This window comes from Podarcis gaigeae (genome assembly GCF_964106915.1).
Source record: "Podarcis gaigeae genome assembly, chromosome: 7".
In the NCBI taxonomy this organism is placed as follows: Eukaryota; Metazoa; Chordata; class Lepidosauria; order Squamata; family Lacertidae; genus Podarcis; species Podarcis gaigeae.
This window is the reverse complement of record NC_139683.1, coordinates 38,579,502-38,601,149: the sequence shown is the minus strand read 5'-3', so window position 1 is coordinate 38,601,149 and position 21,648 is coordinate 38,579,502. Positions and strand designations below refer to the sequence as shown.

The following is a 21,648-nucleotide window of genomic DNA, read 5'->3' as shown; positions in this document are numbered from 1 at the left end:
CAAGCTATTCTGGAATGTTTAAAAGTAGCATATAAATTTAGGAAATAAGCTACCACTCAAGTAAAGGTAAAGGACCCCTGACCATTAGGTCCAGTCGTGACCAACTCTGGGGTTGCGACACTCATCTCGCTTTATTGGCCGAGGGAGCCAGCGTACAGCTTCCAGGTCATGTGGCCAGCATGACTAAACCGCTTCTGGCAAACCAGAGCAGCACACGGAAACGCCGTTTACCTTCCCGCTGGAGCGGTACCTATTTATCTACTTGCACTTTGACGTGCTTTCGAACTGCTAGGTTGGCAGGAGCAGGGACTGAGCAACGGGAGCTCACTCCGTTGCGGGGATTCGAACCGCCAACCTTCTGATCTGCAAGTCCTAGGCTCTGTGGTTTAACCCACAGCACCACCTGTGTCCCTACCACTCAAGTATTTACACCTAAATATCAGAATTACTGATATTATCCTGAAGGCGGGTATTTAAACAGAAGTCACATCACTGAAAGTTCAGTGTAACTCACCAATTTATGGAGCACAAATCAGCTCTCTTCAGGTTAAATAAGCCACCAAATTTTAAAAGTACTTAAAAAAACAACCTAATTAAAGCATTAAATATTACTAGTTTTACTACAGACCAACTTGGAATACAATTCCAAGGATAAACATGCTGACCTATCATTTTGCATCCAGGGCCTCTTCATCCATTTTGGCAGGAAAATGCTTGTGTGGTCGTGGTTTCATGCAAGATATTTATCAGGCTTTCACAGTATTGTCATATATTTCTGCCAGCAGTTGGTGCCAAAATGCACTCTCTCTACATAAGAGCGCCAGGTGGTTTTTCAAATATGTTTCTGGTCTATTGTTATTTTACCTTTTTGGAAGTTTTACATTATTGCTGTTAATTTTTTTGTTTGCTTGTTTTAATTTTTTTGTAAACAACTTCCAGCTGCGTGTTTTTAACCCAGAAGCAGTGCATAATTTTTTTTTAAATAAATGTTAAGGCCCTTATGTGGAGCCAGTCTCCCAACAATTCTCAGTGGCTTCAACGCTGCCATCACAAATGGAGCAGTATCTATACACCCACCACTTAGCTTTCATAATATATGGGGAGAGATAACTGCAGCTGCTATGTGAATTAGCTAAGTTTCCATCTGGCACAGCACTGGTCCACACAATTTTCAGTGCATTCACATCCTTCAGTAAGATTTACTCCCAGGTACCCATGCGTATTATTGCAGTTTTAGTTTTAGTTTATCATGATTGGAAAATCTCTGTTACACCACACGAGACATGAAATGGACACAGCTATAATGTTCAAATACATCCTAATGTTATCTTCAATTTAAATAAAATTTGTATGGAAATTTCATATATTTTCAACAAACCAAAAAAGCCATTTTATAGCTTATTCTAAGGTACAACTGAGGGACGCAGGTGGCGCTGTGGGTTAAAGCCTCAGCGCCTAGGACTTGCCGATCGAAAGGTTGGCGGTTCGAATCCCTGCGGCGGGGTGCGCTCCCGCTGCTCGGTCCCAGCGCCTGCCAACCTAGCAGTTCGAAAGCACCTCCGGGTGCAAGTAGATAAATAGGGACCGCTTACTAGCGGGAAGGTAAACAGCGTTTCCGTGTGCGGCTCTGGCTCACCAGAGCAGCGATGTCACACTGGCCATGTGACCCGGAAGTGTCTTCGGACAGCGCTGGCCCCTGGCCTCTTGAGTGAGATGGGCGCACAACCCCAGAGTCTGTCAAGACTGGCCCGTACGGGCAGGGGTACCTTTACCTTTACCTTTTTAAGGTACAACTGTGCTTTTAAAAACATATCAAATTTTTGTGTTGGTACCTAAAGAGTAAGATTCCCAAGTTCCAGATTTAACAAGGTTATTTTGGGGAAATACCGTATTTTTCGCTCTATAACACGCACCTGACCATAACACGCACATTGTTTTTAGAGGAGGAAAACAAGGGAAAAAACATTCTGAATGAAACAGTAGATGTATCATTTTTGGGCTTCATGCTGTGGCCACAGACATGTGATCTGATGGTGAATTTGGGGTGACCCAATGCAAAAATCCTGAGAATTCCTGTGGATCCATGCTTTGTAACCACGTTTTTGCACCATTGCAGCCCCAGGCAACAGTGGGTGCGTGATTTTTTTGGTGCAGGCTGTAGCCATGGACATGCTATGTGATCTGATGGTGAATTTGGGGTGACCCAATGCAAAGATCCTGAGAATCCCTGTGGATCCATGCTTTGTAACCACATTTTTGCACCATTGCAGCCCCAGGCAACAGTGGGTGCGTGATTTTTTTGGTGCAGGCTGTAGCCATGGACATGCTATGTGATCTGATGTTGAATTTGGGGTGACCCAATGCAAAGATCCTGAGAATCCCTGGGGATCCATGCTTTGTAACCACATTTTTGCACCATTGCAGCCCCAGGCAACAGTGGGTGCGTGATTTTTTTGGGTGCAGGCTGTAGCCATGGACATGCTATGTGATCTGATGGTGAATTTGGGGTGACCCAATGCAAAGATCCTGAGGATCCATGTGGATCCATGCTTTTTAACCATGTTTTTGCACCATTGCAGCCCCAGGCAACAGTGGGTGCGTGATTTTGGGGGGGCAGGCTGTAGCCATGGACATGCTATGTGATCTGATGGTGAATTTGGGGTGACCCAATGCAAAGATCCTGAGGATCCATGTGGATCTATGCTTTGTAACCACATTTTAAGTGGGGAGCGAAGGAAAAACAAATAAGGGACATGAGAGGGGTGTGCAGAGAAGCAGCTGGCTAAGAATGCAGGAGAGGGATTTAATGGGAGGGAGGAAAGAAAGGCAAAAGTTTCCCCCCACCCAAGCCAGCTCGCTCGCTCGCGCGCTCTCTCTCGCTCCCTCCCTCCCTCCCCCTCTCTCCCTCCCTCCCTCCCCCCTCTCTCTCCCCTCCCTCTCTCTCCCCTCTGCTTGCCTGGAGGGGAGGGGCTTTCCCTGCTCTTTGTTCCGTTTCAGCAAACACAGCAACGAAACAGAGGAGGGTGGGCAGTAAGACCCTGAGGCAGAATGCAGGAAAGCAGCCGCTTCCTCTTTTCAGCTTTCCCTTCTCCGTGAAGCACCGCGATTTGATTTTTGCTTGATTTTTCGGCTCCAGGGACCACACATTCGCTGTATAACACGCACAGACATTTCCCCTTCCTTTTTAGGAGAAAAAATCTGCGTGTTATAGAGGGAAAAATACGGTAACTTGTTTTTCTGCAAAACTGTACAATTGTAAAGAAAGTAAAATACAATAGCATTTTTCTCAAATATTACATCACATCATAAACATAATTTAAAAATATTTTACAACTATTTGTGAACCCAAAAAGACACTAGTCTTCTTTTTTCTGTGTTTCAAATCGTTCCATCAATGCTCTAAATACATTTCCTGGTATTTTCTGATGTTTGTCTATTAAACATTGTATTGCATTTTTTGCCTATAAGGTCAAAAAGAAAATAGCTCATTATTGTAACAGCTTTCAGTCAGTCACAGATTAAAATTAAAACCAGCATTTAGCCCTTTTATTAGCAATAAAAACCCAACATACCAGCAGTTTAATTTCAAAATTACAAACAACTGTGAGATGCAAATGCACAAAATGGAGTATGAAGTATTAGCAACTGTCAGGGTTGAAGTTAGAATTCTGATGCTTTCTATCCAATGATTTATAGCATATAGTTAGCAAAGCTAAATAGTTAACATGGGGTCCAGACCCAAAATATGCAACGAAACCCACAAGAAGTCTAATGTTTGTTCTCTAATAATATCCCATATGTGTAGCAAGGTAAACTTGGTCCTCTTCCTTAACCCAGCCTAATGACAGGCTGAATTATCCAGAAAAACCTGAAGCTGAGAAGTCACAATACACTCTAGCATCATGACCAGGAATGGAATAAGAGAAATTTCTGGCTGTGAGTCCAGAATAGCAAGATTCAAGTTGGATATGTTTCAACAAATGTATTTTAAAGCTTGTAAGGTCTATCTTCAAAAGGAGATATGTGCCACTCTTCTCCCATCTCTCATTATTCCTTATTCTACTGTCCTTGCACTCTCTTGTTTCTTTAGTTCTTTGCATCTTTATCTCAGCCAGGTCAAATTCACCTTTTCCCATTCCCATTCTCAAATCACAACCTCCCAAAATGTTCTCCACTGATTTAGCATACCGCTGGGCAATCTTGGCAGTTCACCCCAAAATCAATGAAATTAATCAGCTTCATCCCATGGCTCTTTGGGATGTTTCCATAACTGTATTCAGAACATAGGAATATTTCACTACAGTTATTTAGGATTAGGATAGTAACTTTGCTACTTCAGCATTATGAAAACAAAAACTTACTTTTTCTGCCAGTTCTGCAGCAGTGACATTTGGGTCATATGGAATAGGATCTCCAATATATGTGCGTAGTTTGACAGGGAAGTTTCCATACAATGGGACTAGTGGCCAACGAGTCTTCTCATACACCCATCTAAGAAATTCTGGTTCATTAAAAAGAAGGCGGGGGGAGACATATTTAAGAGAATAGAAGGTAAAATAAGGTTTTGTTGCCCAAATCATGCAACTCTTTAAAGGTATCTTGGAGGCAATGGCTTTCAAGTCATGTTTATACAGTAATGCCTCATAAATTACTGATGCAAGCTAAAAGCTACACAATTCTGGAATATGTACAGGTATATCCAATCCTGAGCTAGTTGCACAGATTATGCATTCTAAGCCAGAAGTCATGAGAGAGAAGAAGTAATTGCTGAAATATCTCCAAGATGTAGGTTGTGTTTGCATGTAATGTTACCCCCACCACCAATCACAAGCTTTTGCTTCCATTTCCCACCAACCAGTAATATCTGAATCTGGACAAACTGTTGATATTAATTCTGGTTTAGGGAATCCTACTGCATTTCCTTAACTATAATTAACACTAACCACAGTTCTTGGTTCAACATACTGAATAACTACAGTTACTTGAAAACAGAAGCAAAAACTTATGATCTCCTCTTCTGCATGACTGTGAGAAGAAAAAGAGAAGTGCAGGAATCCAAGACTATAGCTTAGTATAAAGTATGAATGAAGCCTTAGGTCCTACATAACCTCTCTTCCCTAGTGTAGAATAGTAAAAGAAAGAGATTCCAAAAGTTGCTTTGGAGGAAAGAGCAATAGAAACATATTGCTGCTTTCTTAAATACCTGTGTTATAAGACAGGGAGCATGTCCTGTGATAAATACCAGATTCTCTGCTTAGCCTTTCTTTAGGTCTTCATAGGACCATAGTCAATCAATGTGCTATTGTCATAAGAGGGATAGAACTTATATCTAAACAAGTGTGAGAACTGCAGCAAATTCCCCACCCCTTTTAGGAAGACCCTTAAATGAAATTTAGTCTGCCTTCTTTATCTTTGATTATACATGCAATTAGCTAATATTTTAAGATTTACTTAACAACTACAATAGTGACCCTCCATTTATTTTTTTAAAGAGCCTGGTTTGGGGGGTGGGGAAAACCTCTTGTATAGTGCCTAGGAAAAAGAGAAGGCAGGAAGCAGGCACAGGGAAAGCAGAGCAGAAAGATGACTTATGAAGTATGGAAACTAAAGGATGGTTGAAGGCTAGGCTGAGAAGCAGAAATATGAGAGGACTGAGCATGAATAGGGTGGAGGAAGAACAATAGAAAGGAAAGCAACAAAAAGGATCAGGGGATAGAAAGGCAACAAAGCCTTCTGTTATATTTTCAGTTACAGATAAGTAGCCGTGTTGGTCTGCCATATGGCAGACCAACACGGCTACCTATCTGTAACTGGAACTATGGAAGGCACCACATTGAGCCGCATGAAATGGAAGTCCATCAACCTCACCAAGAAACTTGCACAGGTACAGACTGATATCTTCTGTTAAGAGTCGTCAACAGGCTCATCACAGCTATCTGCCAATCACCCATTCCCACCACCCTTCTGAGTAATACCCCTCCCCACCTTCTCACTATATAGAAGGGTCTGGTGACTTCTGTTTCAGTGTATCTGAAGAAGTGTACATGCACACGAAAGCTCATACCAAGAACTAACTTAGTTGGTCTTTAAGGTGCTACTGGAAGGAATTTTTATTTTATTTTTTGTTATATTTTGTAATGGTTGTGAATTACACTTTTTCTCTGTCTCTCTTTTTTACAAAATTGAATGTCAAAGGCATGGGTGGGGGGAATGTAATAGGAGATTTAAGAAAAAATGGAACCAGTCTGGAACACCTTGCTACACAGAACAGTATATATCTAGGTATTAAGGCTTTGCTAATAATTCCAAAAGGACAACTAACACTTGTGGATTTGTAGAGCTTGAGTTAGCATAAAGCAACCTCATCCCTCCAGATGTTTTGGATTACAAATACATATTCACTTCACAGCACTTAATGATTAAAATGTCAACCACATTGTTCAAGAAAGAAAATCTTACCCCTATATGCACCAAAGATAGCAAGCCAAAGGTTCAACCAGGAAAGCAATAAATGTAACAACTGAAAGCATAATATAAAAACCCAAAAAACTGAAGTTGCTTACTTATTCCACCTAATGTTCGAACGCTTTCCCGAACATTTTGTGTGAAAAGGGGAATGATGGGCTGTAAAGATGAAGGACATGCGTTAGCAGTTTTTGTCTCACACTCAAGGCGTTGCATCCTAAATAACAGAGTGCATTCCTCAGTGATTACTCACTAACGATTACTTTGTATCATTATAGGATTAATTAAATGAGTAGAAAGCCGAGAGAACCATGCTAAACCATTCATTAATTACATCAAGGTAAATCTGTATTTTCAAAGGAAAACCAAACCACTCTACTCACAACTAGAACAAGAATCTATTTCACCCAAATGCTTGTGTTTCATAGCCGCATATTCTAACAGAAACAACTGGAATGCTAAAAATTAAGGTATATAGGATCACAATCAATATCTTATCACTTCTGATACCGTATTTTTCGCTCTATAGGACGCACCAGACCATAAGACGTACCTAGTTTTAGAGGGGGAGAACAAGAAAAAAAATATCTCCCTCTCTGTGCAGCGCCCCTCCAGCGAAGCAGCAGGAGAAATGGAGCCCCTTCCATTTCTCCTCCCACTTCGCTGAAGAAGCGCTGCGCAGAGAGGGAAAGCTGCACAGCGCCTCTCCAGCAAAGCGAAGCCAGGAGAGCAAGAGGAATCGGTGCGCACCGATCCCTCTTGCTCTCCTGGCTTTACGTTGCTTTCGCTGAAGCCATGGAGCCTGCATTTCCCCTTAATTTTTGGAGGGGGAAAAGTGTCTCTTATAGAGCGAAAAATACGTACTTCTCAGCATTCTATGTGAGCTGTTCCTGTTAAAAAACATTATTTTGTCCATAAGATCATTAATTTCATCCTCAATGCAATTTGAAAAAGCAGACTTTGCCTTCTATTTATTTAAAACAATTAAGGGCAAATGAAATTAATTCTCAGAATGAAAAGACTGATACAATTAAAGCCTTTTTTTGTACCAGGACAGCCCCCCTCCAAAAAAAAAAAGATGGATCAAGCCATCAGACTGTATGATAGTCAATCAGCCGAAACATCTGAAAGCAACATAACCTATTAAGAAATCTTCAGTAATAGCCTTGCATATAACGCATTCATTTATTCACATTAGTCTAGATGACCATTCAAAAGATAAGACAGGAGGAACAATTCAGGATTTTATTTGATGTTCTGTAATTTCCAGGAAATTGATGGTTTTGTTGGCATACACTACGGTGTTACACAGAAGAACCAGAGCACTAACACAATACTTTACCATTTATACAACTACTTTGGAATATGTAAGATCTGATCAACTTGGATAAATGGAAACATTATTTATATAGATTCTCAATGTATGTGGTGGGCTTCCATACAAACATTTTTTGAAGAGCCATTAAGTGCATCCATTTTGTTTCAATTTCTGCTTGCTTGTCTCTGCTTCTTGTAGTTCTCTCTGGATGAAGAACATGAACAAGCAAATCATCTGTCTTTACTTGATTTTACATATAGAAAGATTCCAACACTGATGGTGCTGGTTTGGTTAAGATGCCTGAAGTTATATTGCATTTATGCTCAGAAAACACTCACCACTTTTGCATCAATAGCCACTTGAGCAAATCCTTTACGATTTCCCCATAGTATGGGGTAGTATTCATTAGCAAACAGGGCTTCCCGAACTCCTCCTGGTGAAATGGCCAATGAGCGCCCGCTCTTTAATGCTTTTATACATTCCTCCTGTGATCCAGGCAAAGTACGAAACACATCAACTACGATTTTGAAACCTGCAAAGAGTTAAGAAACAAATAGCTCATGAGAGAAATCTGGAATAAACAGTAGGCAAAAAAGAAAAATGGAAATATTGAACAAAACCATGAAAGAATTGGATTTTATACACCTAAATGCAGTCCAGCACCCACCTCTTGTTCACATCCTCCTGCATCAATATTGGGCTTAATCAAAACATTTACCAGTACTTTCAAAACAAAATAGTGATGATTTTAAGCAACTATTGACTCATCATTTTCCTCTAGGACAAAGTTTGTTACCTAATTTCCACATATCAGGTGCATTTGGGCCAATTCAAGCTTAGTGCTGCAGGGCTTACATGGTACTAATACAGAAACAACAAACCATTACTATTATCACTCTAGAAAAGTTAGTGTTTTGAAGACGCATTATATTTTATAAAATTTGTGAATTGTTTTATAGACTATAAATTTAAAAGCTTCATAGAGTTTGGTGTAATCAGACAGAATTCTCGGTACAATTAATAATTTGGCAAGTGACCGTTCCATTTGGTCACATTAAATTTTATTTAGTTTAACAGTGTCTTTCTACACCACTCTCACCGAAGGGTAATGGCTTAGCACAACAAGATATATTTCATGGCACATTTGGAAATTTTAGCAAAGGGTAAAAGAAACAACTATGGCAAATGCTAACCACTGTTAAGTATTACATCTGTATGGGGCTGCAACTGTGAATAAGAAACACATTATTTTCTAACCATTCCCCAGGAATGGTTATTTAGTTTTTAACATAGGATATATTTTTAAAAGTCATGAAAGATACTGTTTCCATCTTCAAAGGGCTACAACTAGAAAAGGTACAGTCAATCCCTTTTCAGATCATTGTTACCGATTTTCACCACTGAAGACAGAACTCAGTCCAGTAAGCAAATCATAATAAAGTAAGTTAAATTTCAAATCTGCAATGCAGAAGCCACAATTTAAGAACATTCTCAGTGAGTGTGTTCATGTGTCATGGTAAGCTATGGATCCCAGGTCTGTGATCTGAAGTCACATGGAGCTACCACATTGCTACAGGTAAGCAGGGCCAAGGCCTGGTCAGAATCTCAATGCAGAACTGCCTGGGAATCATATGTATACCATCTTGGGCTCCATGGTGGAAGAAAGGTAGGATATAAATGTAAGGGGGGGGGGGGAGAAACGAAACGACATACAAACACAGCCAGTGTTCATTTCTGCATTTTAAGTTGTTCTAAAACTCTACAAACTGCATATTTGCTCACTGAATTTATGTATGAATGCACCTGTGTACACAAACAAATAAACCCTGTCCATAACACGTGTCTTCAGATGTCCAGTTAGTACTCTTAACTGATCTACAAGCATCATAATCACATTTCACAGTTTTTACCTGGTAATGAAAAGACGAAGTGATCAGCAACTACATGGATGTATTTTTTCTTCTTAGCAAGAAGAACAGACACGAAGTAGAAAAAGTCTATAGGTGTTGCTCCGTGATAAAAAATAAATAGGACTGGTCCATCAGGTATTTTTTCTAGGCCATGCACCTCATAACCTGTTAAGAAGAGAAGGGAAGGTTAATATTTGATATCAACTTTGCATTGCAAAAGCTTACTCAAAGAAGCACCAGAACTACAGTTGCAAATGACAGGCAAGCAAAGGCCACATCACAACTGGACATTCAATATGAAGGATTGAGTACTTTCCTGGAAAGAAAGCCTCTTTTGAACTACTTTTTAATGCCCTCATAAATGACTGACTTGTCTGCCAGTTAGGTAACTGCTGACTTCTCTTTTGTTACTTTAGACAGAAGTTGCATTGCTCTTAAAAATGATATCTTGTATTGGACTAGCTTCTGTCAATGAAAAATAGTAAGAGCTTCTAATCTGGGTTATATGGTTACCTTGGGACACAAAGGTAACCATCGGGGGTTCATCTCAGTTTCTCCACCAGCATATGCTAAATCTCATAATCTTGTTTAGTTACTCTTCAACATACTTGTGCACTCTTTGATAAATGCAGTCAGTATCAATAAAGTCCATCTCCAAAGAAAACATTCCTGTTCTGTAAAGGAATTATAGTGTCCTGCCAAAATTGCAATGGCTTTTGTCCTTTTCAGATCTTTGCTGCTGTTCCATTATCAAATATTAAGAATCTCATTCCATCTCTGCCTTGCTCCTGAGAAACATTTTCTGCAAGTAGAGTGGGCAATTGAAAAGATATCTGATCATTCCAATACAATTGGCTCCACCCCATGAAAGCACATATATGAAAATCTGTAGAGAAAATCCGCTTACAACATTACACTACCTTCAAAAGGAATTCTTCTGTTGATAAGGAATCTGTCCCATCTGACTCAAAAGATTTCACTGACTACTTCATGGGCACACCCTCTTCTTGAAAACACCTGCAAAGTGGGGGAATAACCACCTTTGTTGTTGCTGTTGCACAGAGGACCTGGAGCTGTAGACGCTAATCTTTAAGAACCACCTGCTCACATTTAGAGTTTCCAAGTCCAGGAATTGGAGAGACTGTTCTGAATGGGGTTGCACTGTACCTGAAAAAAGGTACATGGTTTGGGAGCTCTCCAAGATTTCAAAGCTGTCACTGGAAGTACAAGTAGCCTCAGTGGGAATAGTTACTCCTCACCAGCTATAGCAATTCATGGACTTGGACAGCAGGTCTCAGTAATCCATGCTCTGATAACCTCATGACTTGTTACTGCAATGCACTCTACGTGGGGCTACCCTTAACTTTAGTCTGGAAGATGCAGTTAGTGCAAAATGTGGTTGCCAGGCTGCTAAAAGGGGCAGCCAGATGGGATTCAAGTAATTCCAATCCTCAGAACTGGCTGACTGCATGCTACTGGGCCTATTTTAATGTGTTGGTACTGGTGTACAAAGCCCCAGATGACTTAGGAGCAAAGTACTCCTCCCAATACCTACTCTCCCAATGGGAGTGCTCTCCCAATACCTACAGGCCTGTGTTCCAAGATCCAACCAGTGGCCTGGCTTATTGGTGGTGGAATAAGGCAGTGGCCTTCTCAGTGGCAGCACCCTGAACATGGAACTCCCTCCCAAAGGAAATGTGGTTGTCCCCCACACTGTCACTATTCAGATACCAATTTTTAAAATGTTCACCTGGGGATTTGGGCCATAAACGGGCTATGGAATTTAGTCGTTCTGCTATTTCACTGCCTTTCCATGTTGATCATTTATAAGTTTTTAAATGTAGTGTACTGGTCTGGGCTTTTTTTTTTTTTAGAAAGAATGAAAAAAAATCGTTTCAGGTTAAGGCAAGGTAGGGTAAAATATTTAGAAATTTTTCTATGTTTATTGTGCTATACTCAAAATTGTTTACCAGGTCACCTGAGGCAAGATCTGAATAGGGGAACTTCCCAACCTTCAGTTCATTGTTGCATAATCTAATTATAATTATGTTTCTTCAAATAGGTAGGTTGCAACAGGGGTGGAGTGTCCCATTTTACTCGCTTAAGGAGAAACAGGAAGTGCCATCCTGGTGCCTCCAGCAATGGTGCCAATTTGAAGAAAAATCTCACTGGAAATCAGTGTAAATGGCAGCGGTGGAGGCAGTGGGGCAGAAGGGGTCCCATAAGGACACAGCCTTGGGGGCTTCTGCTGCCTGAGGCAGCAGTCTCACTCTGCTTAATGGCTGGACCAGCCCTGGGCTGCAAGACAGGTAAAGATAAATTCATGTGAACACCTGACTATTTAGCCAAATAGAAATGCTTAAGAATATCCAAGAACCATCATCAACCTGAGTTTAAGGAAAGGGTCGTTCCATGTCATTTCAATGAGGTCATGTCACCCTCCGTCTCGGATGTTGATGAAATTTGAAACCCACTTAAATTTTTCCCTCCATCTCAAACCGTTTTAATTTTATAGTACTTCGAAGTTTTGTTAAATCTGCATTGTCTGTCTCTATTGAGACCCTGGGCATAAGATACCCTTGTGTACATTTCTTCTTCTTCTCCATAAACAAGTATCAGATTGAAATTTTACACAGAGCTCAATAAAATGATGACGATTTAAGAAAAAAATACACCAGCACTCAAAAGATTTTATAAATGCCTATTTTTAAAAAAATATATGTACTTGTAGCCTAGTTTTTTGGGTGGAAAAACTAGGTTTAGAAAATCCACAGCTGTAATAACTTCAAATTTCCCAAAATTTCCCAAAATTAAAACAAGTTTAATTTTAATTAAACAAAATTAAAACCAATATTATTTTAATTTTTAAGATATACAACTTTGTTTCATTAATTTTTTTCTATTACAGCTATGGATTGTAGGAAAGTTGTACGAAATGGCTACCCAGTAGCCATTTTCCCCCATGATGTCCAAAATACATAAAATTTCCATTACAAGCAATAAAATATCATAAATTGCATTCTTTGTCAAGAAAGAACATGTCTTTGCGATAATTTTCAACATCAAAAACTTGTGGTTACATCATGCCCACCCACTGTAAATTGGGGTTTTCTAAACCTAGTTTTTCACTTTTGGGTTGGCAATGTCATTTTATTCTGGGATCTGCCTTGGGTAGCTGTCTCAACCCCATTCCTTTCCAAGTTTTCCTGAAGAATCCTGGCCAAACCACTCTTCCATTACACTTTGCTAAAGGCTCTGCTTCATCCACTGTGGGTATTGTACAACTACTTTACAACAGTTGGTCCTGTGCTGTATTAAAAACTAAGTATGCTTTTTAAATTTGGATAATGAATTACCAGAGAAGCACAACCTGTTACCAAAGTTAGCTTCATATGAAATGACAGGCTTGCTTAAGCGCTTGAACTGGCTTGCTTAAGCCCTTACAGCTTATAGCGCCCAGAGAGTACAGAACAACCCTGTTATTTGGGGGGGGGGGGGCAAGGATACACGGCAACTTTTTGTTGCATGTCCTAATTGTTGTTCCTATTGACTTTCAGGTTCATCAACCTGTGCCACTAACACAGTATCAGTGGTCAGGTGAAAAGGGAGATGAATAACGGTCTATAAAACTGATGCTATCTAGGTTGTATACAACTACAAAGATCTGAACTCAGGAATAAGGGAGACCATAGAGATACATAAATAAAAGAGGTGGTCATATTCGGCAAAATAATATTTCACATTGCTAAGCACCAGCATAAAACATGTAAGCATCTGGTACAACAAATATTTCCTAGCACTGCTCTTATGGTACACTGACAGTAAGCTGCCTTAAGGTATACTATTGTATCCTGTGGCAGTGGTGACGAATCTATGAACTATGGACCAGATCAGACCCACAAGACAGCCTCACATGGCCCACCAAGGACCTTTTCCCTTCTCCAGTCAAGTTAATGGAGAGATTGCTGTTGCCATTAAGTTGCACTGAGGACAAAGACAAAGGGTGTTGTCACCTGTAGAATTAATGAAGAGTTGCACTGGGGAAGAAAAAGAAAGGATCCCTGTATGTGCATGATTGTGGTGTGTGCCAGAGACAGAGATTCATTGGTGAACAAGTGCAGTGCAGTACAGTGCATGCAGGTGAACATGAATTTCTTTTTCTCTCCTCTGGCATCAAAGCCTCAAGCAGGTTGGTCAAAACTGAATGCAGTCCTTGGGTTTAAAGTGATTAGCTACCTTTGTCCTATGCCAGCCATTTACTGGGGACTATCAGGTTAAGAACAGAAGCAGACTGAATTTGTTACAGCATTTGCCTGATAATACACAACTTAATATTTGTATATATCAGTCCATTACAGGGACGCGGGTGGCGCTGTGGGTTAAACCACAGAGCCTAGGACTTGCCGATCAGGTCGGTGGTTCAAATCCCCATGACAGGATGAGCTCCTGTTGCTCGGTCCCTGTTCCTGCCCACCTAGCAGTTCGAAAGCACATCAAAGTGCAAGTAGATAAATAGGTACCGCTCCAGTGGGAAGGTAAACAGCGTTTCCGTGCGCTGCTCTGATTTGCCAGAAGCGGCTTAGACATGCTGGCCACATGATCCGGAAGCTGTACGCGGGCTCCCTCAGCCAATAAAGTGAGATGAGCGTCGCAACCCCAGAGTCAGTCACAACTGGACCTAATGGTAAGGGGTCCCTTTACCTTTACTCAGTCCATTAATTATTTTTATTCTAATTCTTAAAAGTTGTAAAATGCCTTTTTCCATAAAGAGGGCTTCTCCCCACTTCCCTAAATGAATGTGGATAATTGCTATAATTACACACTTGCTGAACTTGTTGGACTTTCCACAGTCATTCTTCCATCTTCCCCACTAGTTTTTCTGTACTCTTTCCTCTGGAGGTCCACATAATTGTGAAGCTTGGGATGGGGGAAGAGAATGACATAAAATGCTAGACCAGTATATTGGCAAAAGCATATATATGTGTCTTATTAGACCGATGGTTTAAGTCAGTGTGTGGCTTGCCACACTGGTGTGGCAGGAGAGGATGTCAATTGTGGCAGGAAGATTCAAGGACAATCAAAGATTCCAGTGAATCAAGAGGCAACACATGTGGGTGGTTCTTGCAGTTTGCCACTCTAATCCTGAATAACCAACTTTTAAGAATTTGGGTCACAGCATTTGTGGCTAAGAGGTTTTGCTGGCTTGAACAGAAATACAGAAGATTTCTATATCATGGCCTATGTCATGGACAGAAAAGTTCAGACTCTTCAAATGTTAACCACAACCCCCATGATCCACACCCACAGCCCATGCTGGCTGGGGCTTAGAGAAGTTGCAAGTACAACCACAGCTGGAGGGCCACAGGTTCCTCTTTCCTGCTCTAATTGCATACTTTTCTTTATTTAACTATTTCCCTCCATATGACAGGTTAGGCTAGGCTACGGCACTGATGGACACTGTGGAGTAAAATCTACCAGCAGATTTCTGGGGAATTTAAGTAGATTGGCAAGGATTCCCAAATCCCCAATTGTTTAGCAATGACTCCCACACCCACATTACTGTATAGTGCTGAAATGAAGCAGAAAGTGATGCATCAATGTGTGGAGGGACTGAAGAGTTCAGTTTTGTTCTGATGCTCAAAGCCACTGGGTTCAGAATTTATTAATTCTAAGTACTTGTGTCTGTTTGCACCTGGCTCTGGTTAATAGGTCTTCAGGTTTTAATAGAAAAAAATGTAAATCCCACAAGCCTGAAGTCTGTCCTCTCCTGAGCTATGGGATATTTGAAGGATTAATTAGGCTGCTTAGGTTTTGAACAGAAATAAGTGTGAAGCTATTCATTATCATTTGCAAGGGAAGGAGCAGAAATACTGACTGAGGTTGGAACCCCATTTGTCTAGGAGTAAAGCCCCACTGAATTGAATGGGACTTGAATGGGAATGAGTAGACATAGTATTGCAGGCTTGAAACAACGTAACTGGTTTTCCTGGTCATCATATAGTTTTTCAAGCAAAGAGACTTCTGACTATACTTTGCCACCAATTCCATTAGTCAGACTCAGAGGCAATCTCATGCTATTCATTTTCTTCTAAAATATACTTGCTACAATTAGCATACATTATTCAAGCAAAAAGAAGGGAAGAAGTCTAGCAACCATGCCTAGAAAGCCTTTAATTGTTTCATTATTGACTTTCACGGTATCTTTTAGAACCTTTTGTAAAAAATCCGATTTACTTATTAAAAAAAATTAACCTCACATCATTGGGCATAAATATTCACTCAGACTAAATCTGTCTTTCAAGGACAAACTACGTCACCTGAATACAGTTGCTAAATATTAGTGCCTGTACAGCACAGGAAAGTAACAGACAATAAGTATGACATACCAGATAGTTAAGGTAGTCTGAAGCAGAAGAAAAGTAGACAGAGTTCATTACGTGAAGTTCCTGTTTTCTTTGAAAGTTCACAGGAACACCTTGATTTCTGGCAGCTGGGAAGAAGGAAGGAAACCACTGATGCATCCCCATTATTGTCTATTCTACAAGACTTCTCCCTAACAAGAAGCTTGTCTAAAAAGCCTTGTAGTCCAAGATTTATAGTGAACAAGCTAAAGAGTTTATTGTTATATTGTCTTGAGAATCTCATCTACCCTCTTAGACTGGTGCAATTCTTGCTTAAAAGGAATGAATCACAACAGAATTCCACTTTCCTGTAGGAAAAGGCCTATGCATTCCTATGCACACACCATGCATTCCTCATCAAAGAGGTGTGTGCACAAACACACATCTGGGTAATAGATGGTGCAAAATCAAAATGATTTTGTTTTTAGCTTCTTTTTACGAACTCCAGAAAGTCCACCTTGCACTCCAGTGAGGTTGGGAAATATATGGTGCAACTAGTTAGCAACGAACAACTCAGAAAGAGCTCCTTTAACATAAACCTTGTTATCATTTGCCTCCCTCAAACATACGTGAATGTAAAATATAAAGCTACTTTCTACAGTGGAATAATTCCTCTTTAATCAAACAATTTTTTTTACAACGCATACACATTCTGAATATAGGAATGTGATTGATTAGGAAGTGGAATAAAAAAATACTGAACCTCTGAAACTGTAATAACAAAGTAGTTTATGCAGTGATACTGAAAAAAATGCTTGGGAAAGTTCTTCTGAAAACAAGTATAGGATTTTGTATCCTTATACTTGAAGACTATTTAGCTTATATCATCTACATAAGAAAATTGTACTTACCATTCCATATTCTTCCATGAACATACCACAAAGTTAACACTGCTAGTCTTGCACCATCCCAAAAATCATTTGAATAAACCTCTTTTAGGTGTGTCCGTAACTTGTAAATATGAAGAATAAAAATGCTGACATATACAAGAATGAGGATGAGTGCAGGAAGTAAAAATGCTACAAGCAATGGTGCAAAGAGCCATGTGAGGTAGACCAGGTAACTCAGATATTCGTCCAAGTGTTCGACTCCAGTCCATCCTTCCAGTATGTAAAGCAGGCAAGTCAAGTAAGACATGGGCATCTGCTCTGCACCACAGGATTCATTTCGGCCTATCATATTCTGTTTAAAAAGAAAACAAAACAAGTTTTTTAAAGTATATAAAGATCTGCATAGTATATTATAAAGAAGTGTTTGGAACTGACAGTTTGAATTTCTAGACAATTTTCACTAAAGACCAGAATACTCTTAAATGGAATACAGACTGCTGTCATTGCCAAGTAAACACAACAATCAAGTTTGGGAGTGAAACAACTAGGGAACCTGTAATACTTGTCTACCCTCTGCTTCTTAAAGTCTATGAAGTGCAATGTATGGCAACAGATTCTTATCTCCCATGTAGCACTTTTACAATAGTAGAAAACAGGCTTTCAATGTTGTAAAATCCAAAGCCCATCTAAGATAGCTTTCTTTGTACAGGACGGACTTTGTTCCAGACTTTATCTTGTGAACCTCCCTGAGATCTTTTGATGAAGGGAAGTATATATATCTAATAAACAACAACAACAATTTATGTATGGCTTTCTTCGGTTCTCTTGCTGTGTCCCAGCATCATCCTCTTTGTGTAATGCAGTGACAAAGACAAGAGCAGCAAACTGAGTTCTATGATGGAAACCTGCTCCGTTTTAAAAAGGCTTCAGTGATCATCTTTGTTTGTTTAATTCACATGGGTTTACTAGGATACATTGACTAGATCTGTGTACCTGACAGAGATGGGGCCACAAATGTCTTTTTGATGAAATAACCACCTGTTTTTCAAAAAGAGCTATTGGTCCTTTGGGGGGGCACTCATCATGTTTCAAAGTCTTTCTTTCAGCAATAAAGAGCTGAAAGAGCAATAAAGAGCAAGCAGACAAGTGAATATCCCACAAAAAGGCACTCCAAATGCTCAAGTGCACACACAACAGCAACTCAGTGCACAGGGAGACACTTCTGCAAATTGATGACCGATAGCTGAATTGATAAACAGTTACAAATCAGGAAAGACCAGCTCCAATCTTTTCTCTCCTGGGTGGCTTCCACCAAATGGGAGCCGCGCTTTCCCAGCTGCACACCTGCAATATCTACCTGACATGGTGTTGTAAGAATTGCCGCGTGAAGCAGCCCCTACAACATTCGTAAAGCAAGGACTCAAGTCAGAATCAGTGAGAGAGCGCCAAAACCGGTACGGAGATGGGAAGTCCTGCGAGAAGTTGGGGAGAAAAGCAACAGAAAAGGCTGCCCATGTAAAGGGGGAGGAGGGGAAGGCGAGAAAGGAGCCAGGAATGGCTGCCCTCCCTCTGTCAACTCTCTTCCCCGCCCGAAGAGACAACTTGTTGCATCCTAACGAGGAGGAAGGGAAGACGGGCCTCACCTGTCTCGGAGAGGGAGGATGAGGTGGCGGCGCGGCGGCAGCTGCAGAGACGCTTCACTCGGCGACAGAGCTCGGCCTTTTCTTCCTCTCCTGCCGCCCCCAAAGGGGCGGTATGGCAAGCGGCCACTCCTGGCAGATAGAACTTCACCGCTATCCCATGGTCCCGAGAGAGGACGCACCAAAAGAGGACAGCGTGCTCTTCGCTCAGCTTAGGGCCGCTGCTCCACCCGGACCCATTGAGTAGGAGGACAGGTGCCTGAACAAGTCAGAGAAGGCGGCTTCCGGGAAATGCGCCATAGAGAAAAGAAAGGGCAGAGGGACGCGTAGCAGCGACTGGATAGAGGGTTTGCGGCTGCGCGTCGGAAGCCTTTAAAAAAACAAACGCCAATCTCCCGTCTCGCCCAGAGGGAAGGGAGGACGTGTATGGTCGCTTCCAAACAAGAAAGACAGCTGCAGAGGCTGTTGTAGCTCACATCTTATTTAGTACTAATCTAAAATGGGAAAAGGGAAATCTAAAACAACCCTGCCAAGCAAATGCATGAATCCCCTTACTATCATTATTGTTAACAATGTAATTTGTTGCTCGCCGTTCACCCTGAAGTCCCAGGGCACTTTAAAAATGCAAACCACGGAAAACAATTTAAAACCACATTTCCAAAAAAGGATGGTTCCTAAAAATATTTGTTTAAAATTCTTTAAAAGTAAGGAACCTGAACATCTGAGAAGGCTTTGGATCTGACCGCAGCACACCCATGGAACGCATTGTCTTGACCTCTACTGCCACCAAGAGATCAATGCCTGCAGATGTAATATCCTTGCTCTCAACTGTCAGAGCGACACTTTTACCCATTCCAGCCCCTTTTAGATGGCATTCAGCAGGGGTTGGAATTAATTTGTCACTCTCAAATATTTATTTTCTGATTTATCAGTACTGTAAATTGCTTAGTGTCTGGACAAAGTTGAAAAGTGGATTGTAGCAAACCAAATGAAATTGAATTCAGGTAAGACTATGGCGCTGTGGTCTAAACCACTGAGCCTCTTGGGCTTGCTGATTCTGGTCGGCAGTTTGAATCCCTATGACGGGGTGAGCTCCTGTTGCTCGGTCCCAGCTCCTGCCAACCTAGCAGTTCGAAAGCATGCCCAAAAGTGCAAGTAGATAAATAGGTACCACTCCAGCGGGTAGGTAAACGGCATTTTCATGCGCTGCTCTGGTTTTGGTGTTCCGTTGCACCAGAAGTGGTTTAGTCATACTGGCCACATGACCCAGAAAAACTGCAGACAAATGTCGGCTCCCTTGGCTTGTTAAGCGAGATGAACGCCACAACCCCAGAGCCATCTGTGACTGGACTTAACTGTCAGGGGTCCTTTACCTTTTAAGACTATTGTTGCACCAATCTGTCTCGAGAGACAGTAAAAGAGAGGAGAGATATAGCACCTGCTGTGGCTGTAGGAGAGATATGATTTATTGCAGCTGGGGAAGATGAAGGTGTCTCGCTTCACTGTTACAGATGCACCATAGCATTTCTTCTATCTGCATTCCTCTCAGTAGTACCGGTAATTTCTCCTCTGGTCACAGGTGTGAATACATGACTTGGCTGTCTCCTTCTCTCCAGGCACTGCAGTCATCTGCAAGGGTTTCCCACACAGTGGGGTTAATGTTGCCAGCCTTCATGTCATATTTATACCTGAATTCAGATATGGCTAAACACAACAATAAGTATTTACAAGTGCTTGAATCACTTTACAGACATAATCCTCTGAATTCCATACCACATTCTATGATGGGATACAGTGATACCTCTGAATGGGAACGGGATCCGTTCCAGAGCCCCGTTTGCATCCTGAAGCGAACGCAACCCACGTCTGCGCATGTGCAGGTCACAATTCGCCGCTTCCGTGTGTGATGTCATTTTAAGCGTCCGCACATGCACGAGTGGCGAAACCCATAAGTAACGTGTTCCATTACTTCCGGGTCGCCGTGGAGTGTAACCTGAAAATGCTCAACCCGAAGCTACTTCAACCTGAGGTATGACTGTTCTGACCTCACATTGCAAAGAAACAGTACCGGGACAGAGAGTTACAGTCATATCTCGGGTTACAGACACTTCAGGTTGCGTGTTTTTGGGTTGCACACCACACCGAACCCGGAAGTACCGGAACAGGTTACTTCCGGGTTTCAGTGCAAGCGCAGAAGTGCTAAATCGCGTTTTGCGCAGAAGCTCCAAATCATGACCCGCACGTGCGCAGATGTGGCGCTGTGGGTTGCGAACATGCCTCCTGCACAGATCACGTTCGCAACCCGAGCGTCCACTGTACTGGTTTTCCCAAGATGACCTAGTAGATGCTCCATGAAAGGAAAGATTTGAGCTATGGCAGGCGTAGGCCAACTTGGCCCTTCAGATGTTTGGGGACTACAATTCCCATCATCCTTGACCACTGGTCCTGTTAGCTAGGGATGATGGGAGTTGTAGTCCCAAAACATCTGGAGGGCCGAGTTTGCCTATGCCTAAGCTATGGGTTTTACAGGTAGCATCACAACAGTTTTTTTAGGCTAGAGTACAAAGTGAAGCAAAAGTATTCATAAAAACCTGGTAAGAGAGACTACATTAAAATGCCTTGTACATTGTTAGATGCAACAATCATACATGCATGCATTTTGCACTGTGTACTCACAGCAAGGCTTGTGCACATTACGCATTTTGCAAACTACTTCTTATATAGACTGTTTTCCATGTAGCAAGTTTGCCACACAGTGGTCCTCACACGTCTGTTTCTTCACTGGCCTTCTGGAAACAAAGCTGTACTTAGAACTCCACCTTGTGGTGATTTATCTGCTCCATCTAATGAAAAGATATAGGGTGGAATTCAATACAGTACTGTGCTCTTTCAGTCATTCTATCTGTGCAAGCATTTCATGACACCCAGTAGAATTATCCCTCCTCTCTTCTCCCTGAAATTAACAGAAAGGCAGTGGTGGTGGTGTTAGGAATATCCCCAGAACATTAGATGAAGCAGATGAACAGAGTTCTATGTATAGCTTTTTGCAGGACATCTGTCACTTAGGGCCACTGATTCTGTGCC

General features: G+C 41.4%; 1 protein-coding gene and 1 long non-coding RNA gene across 2 annotated transcripts; one reads left to right on the top strand and one right to left on the bottom strand.

Annotated features, from left to right (window-relative positions):
* Positions 1 to 3,241: 3,241 nt before the first annotated feature.
* Positions 3,242 to 17,273, bottom strand: LOC310848627 (DGAT1/2-independent enzyme synthesizing storage lipids-like; the record flags this gene model as incomplete). The annotated part of the gene is made up of 6 exons (XM_083747996.1): positions 3,242 to 3,461; positions 4,362 to 4,501; positions 6,564 to 6,624; positions 8,122 to 8,315; positions 9,694 to 9,858; positions 16,946 to 17,273. The coding sequence occupies 6 exons, from the start codon at positions 17,271 to 17,273 to the stop codon at positions 3,357 to 3,359; spliced, it is 993 nt and encodes a 330-aa protein (XP_083604122.1). The 3' UTR covers positions 3,242 to 3,356.
* LOC310848733 lies at positions 17,175 to 18,751 on the top strand. The gene is made up of 2 exons (XR_014566562.1): positions 17,175 to 17,300; positions 18,591 to 18,751. It is a non-coding gene; the product is annotated as an uncharacterized lncRNA (long non-coding RNA).
* Positions 18,752 to 21,648: the final 2,897 nt, after the last annotated feature.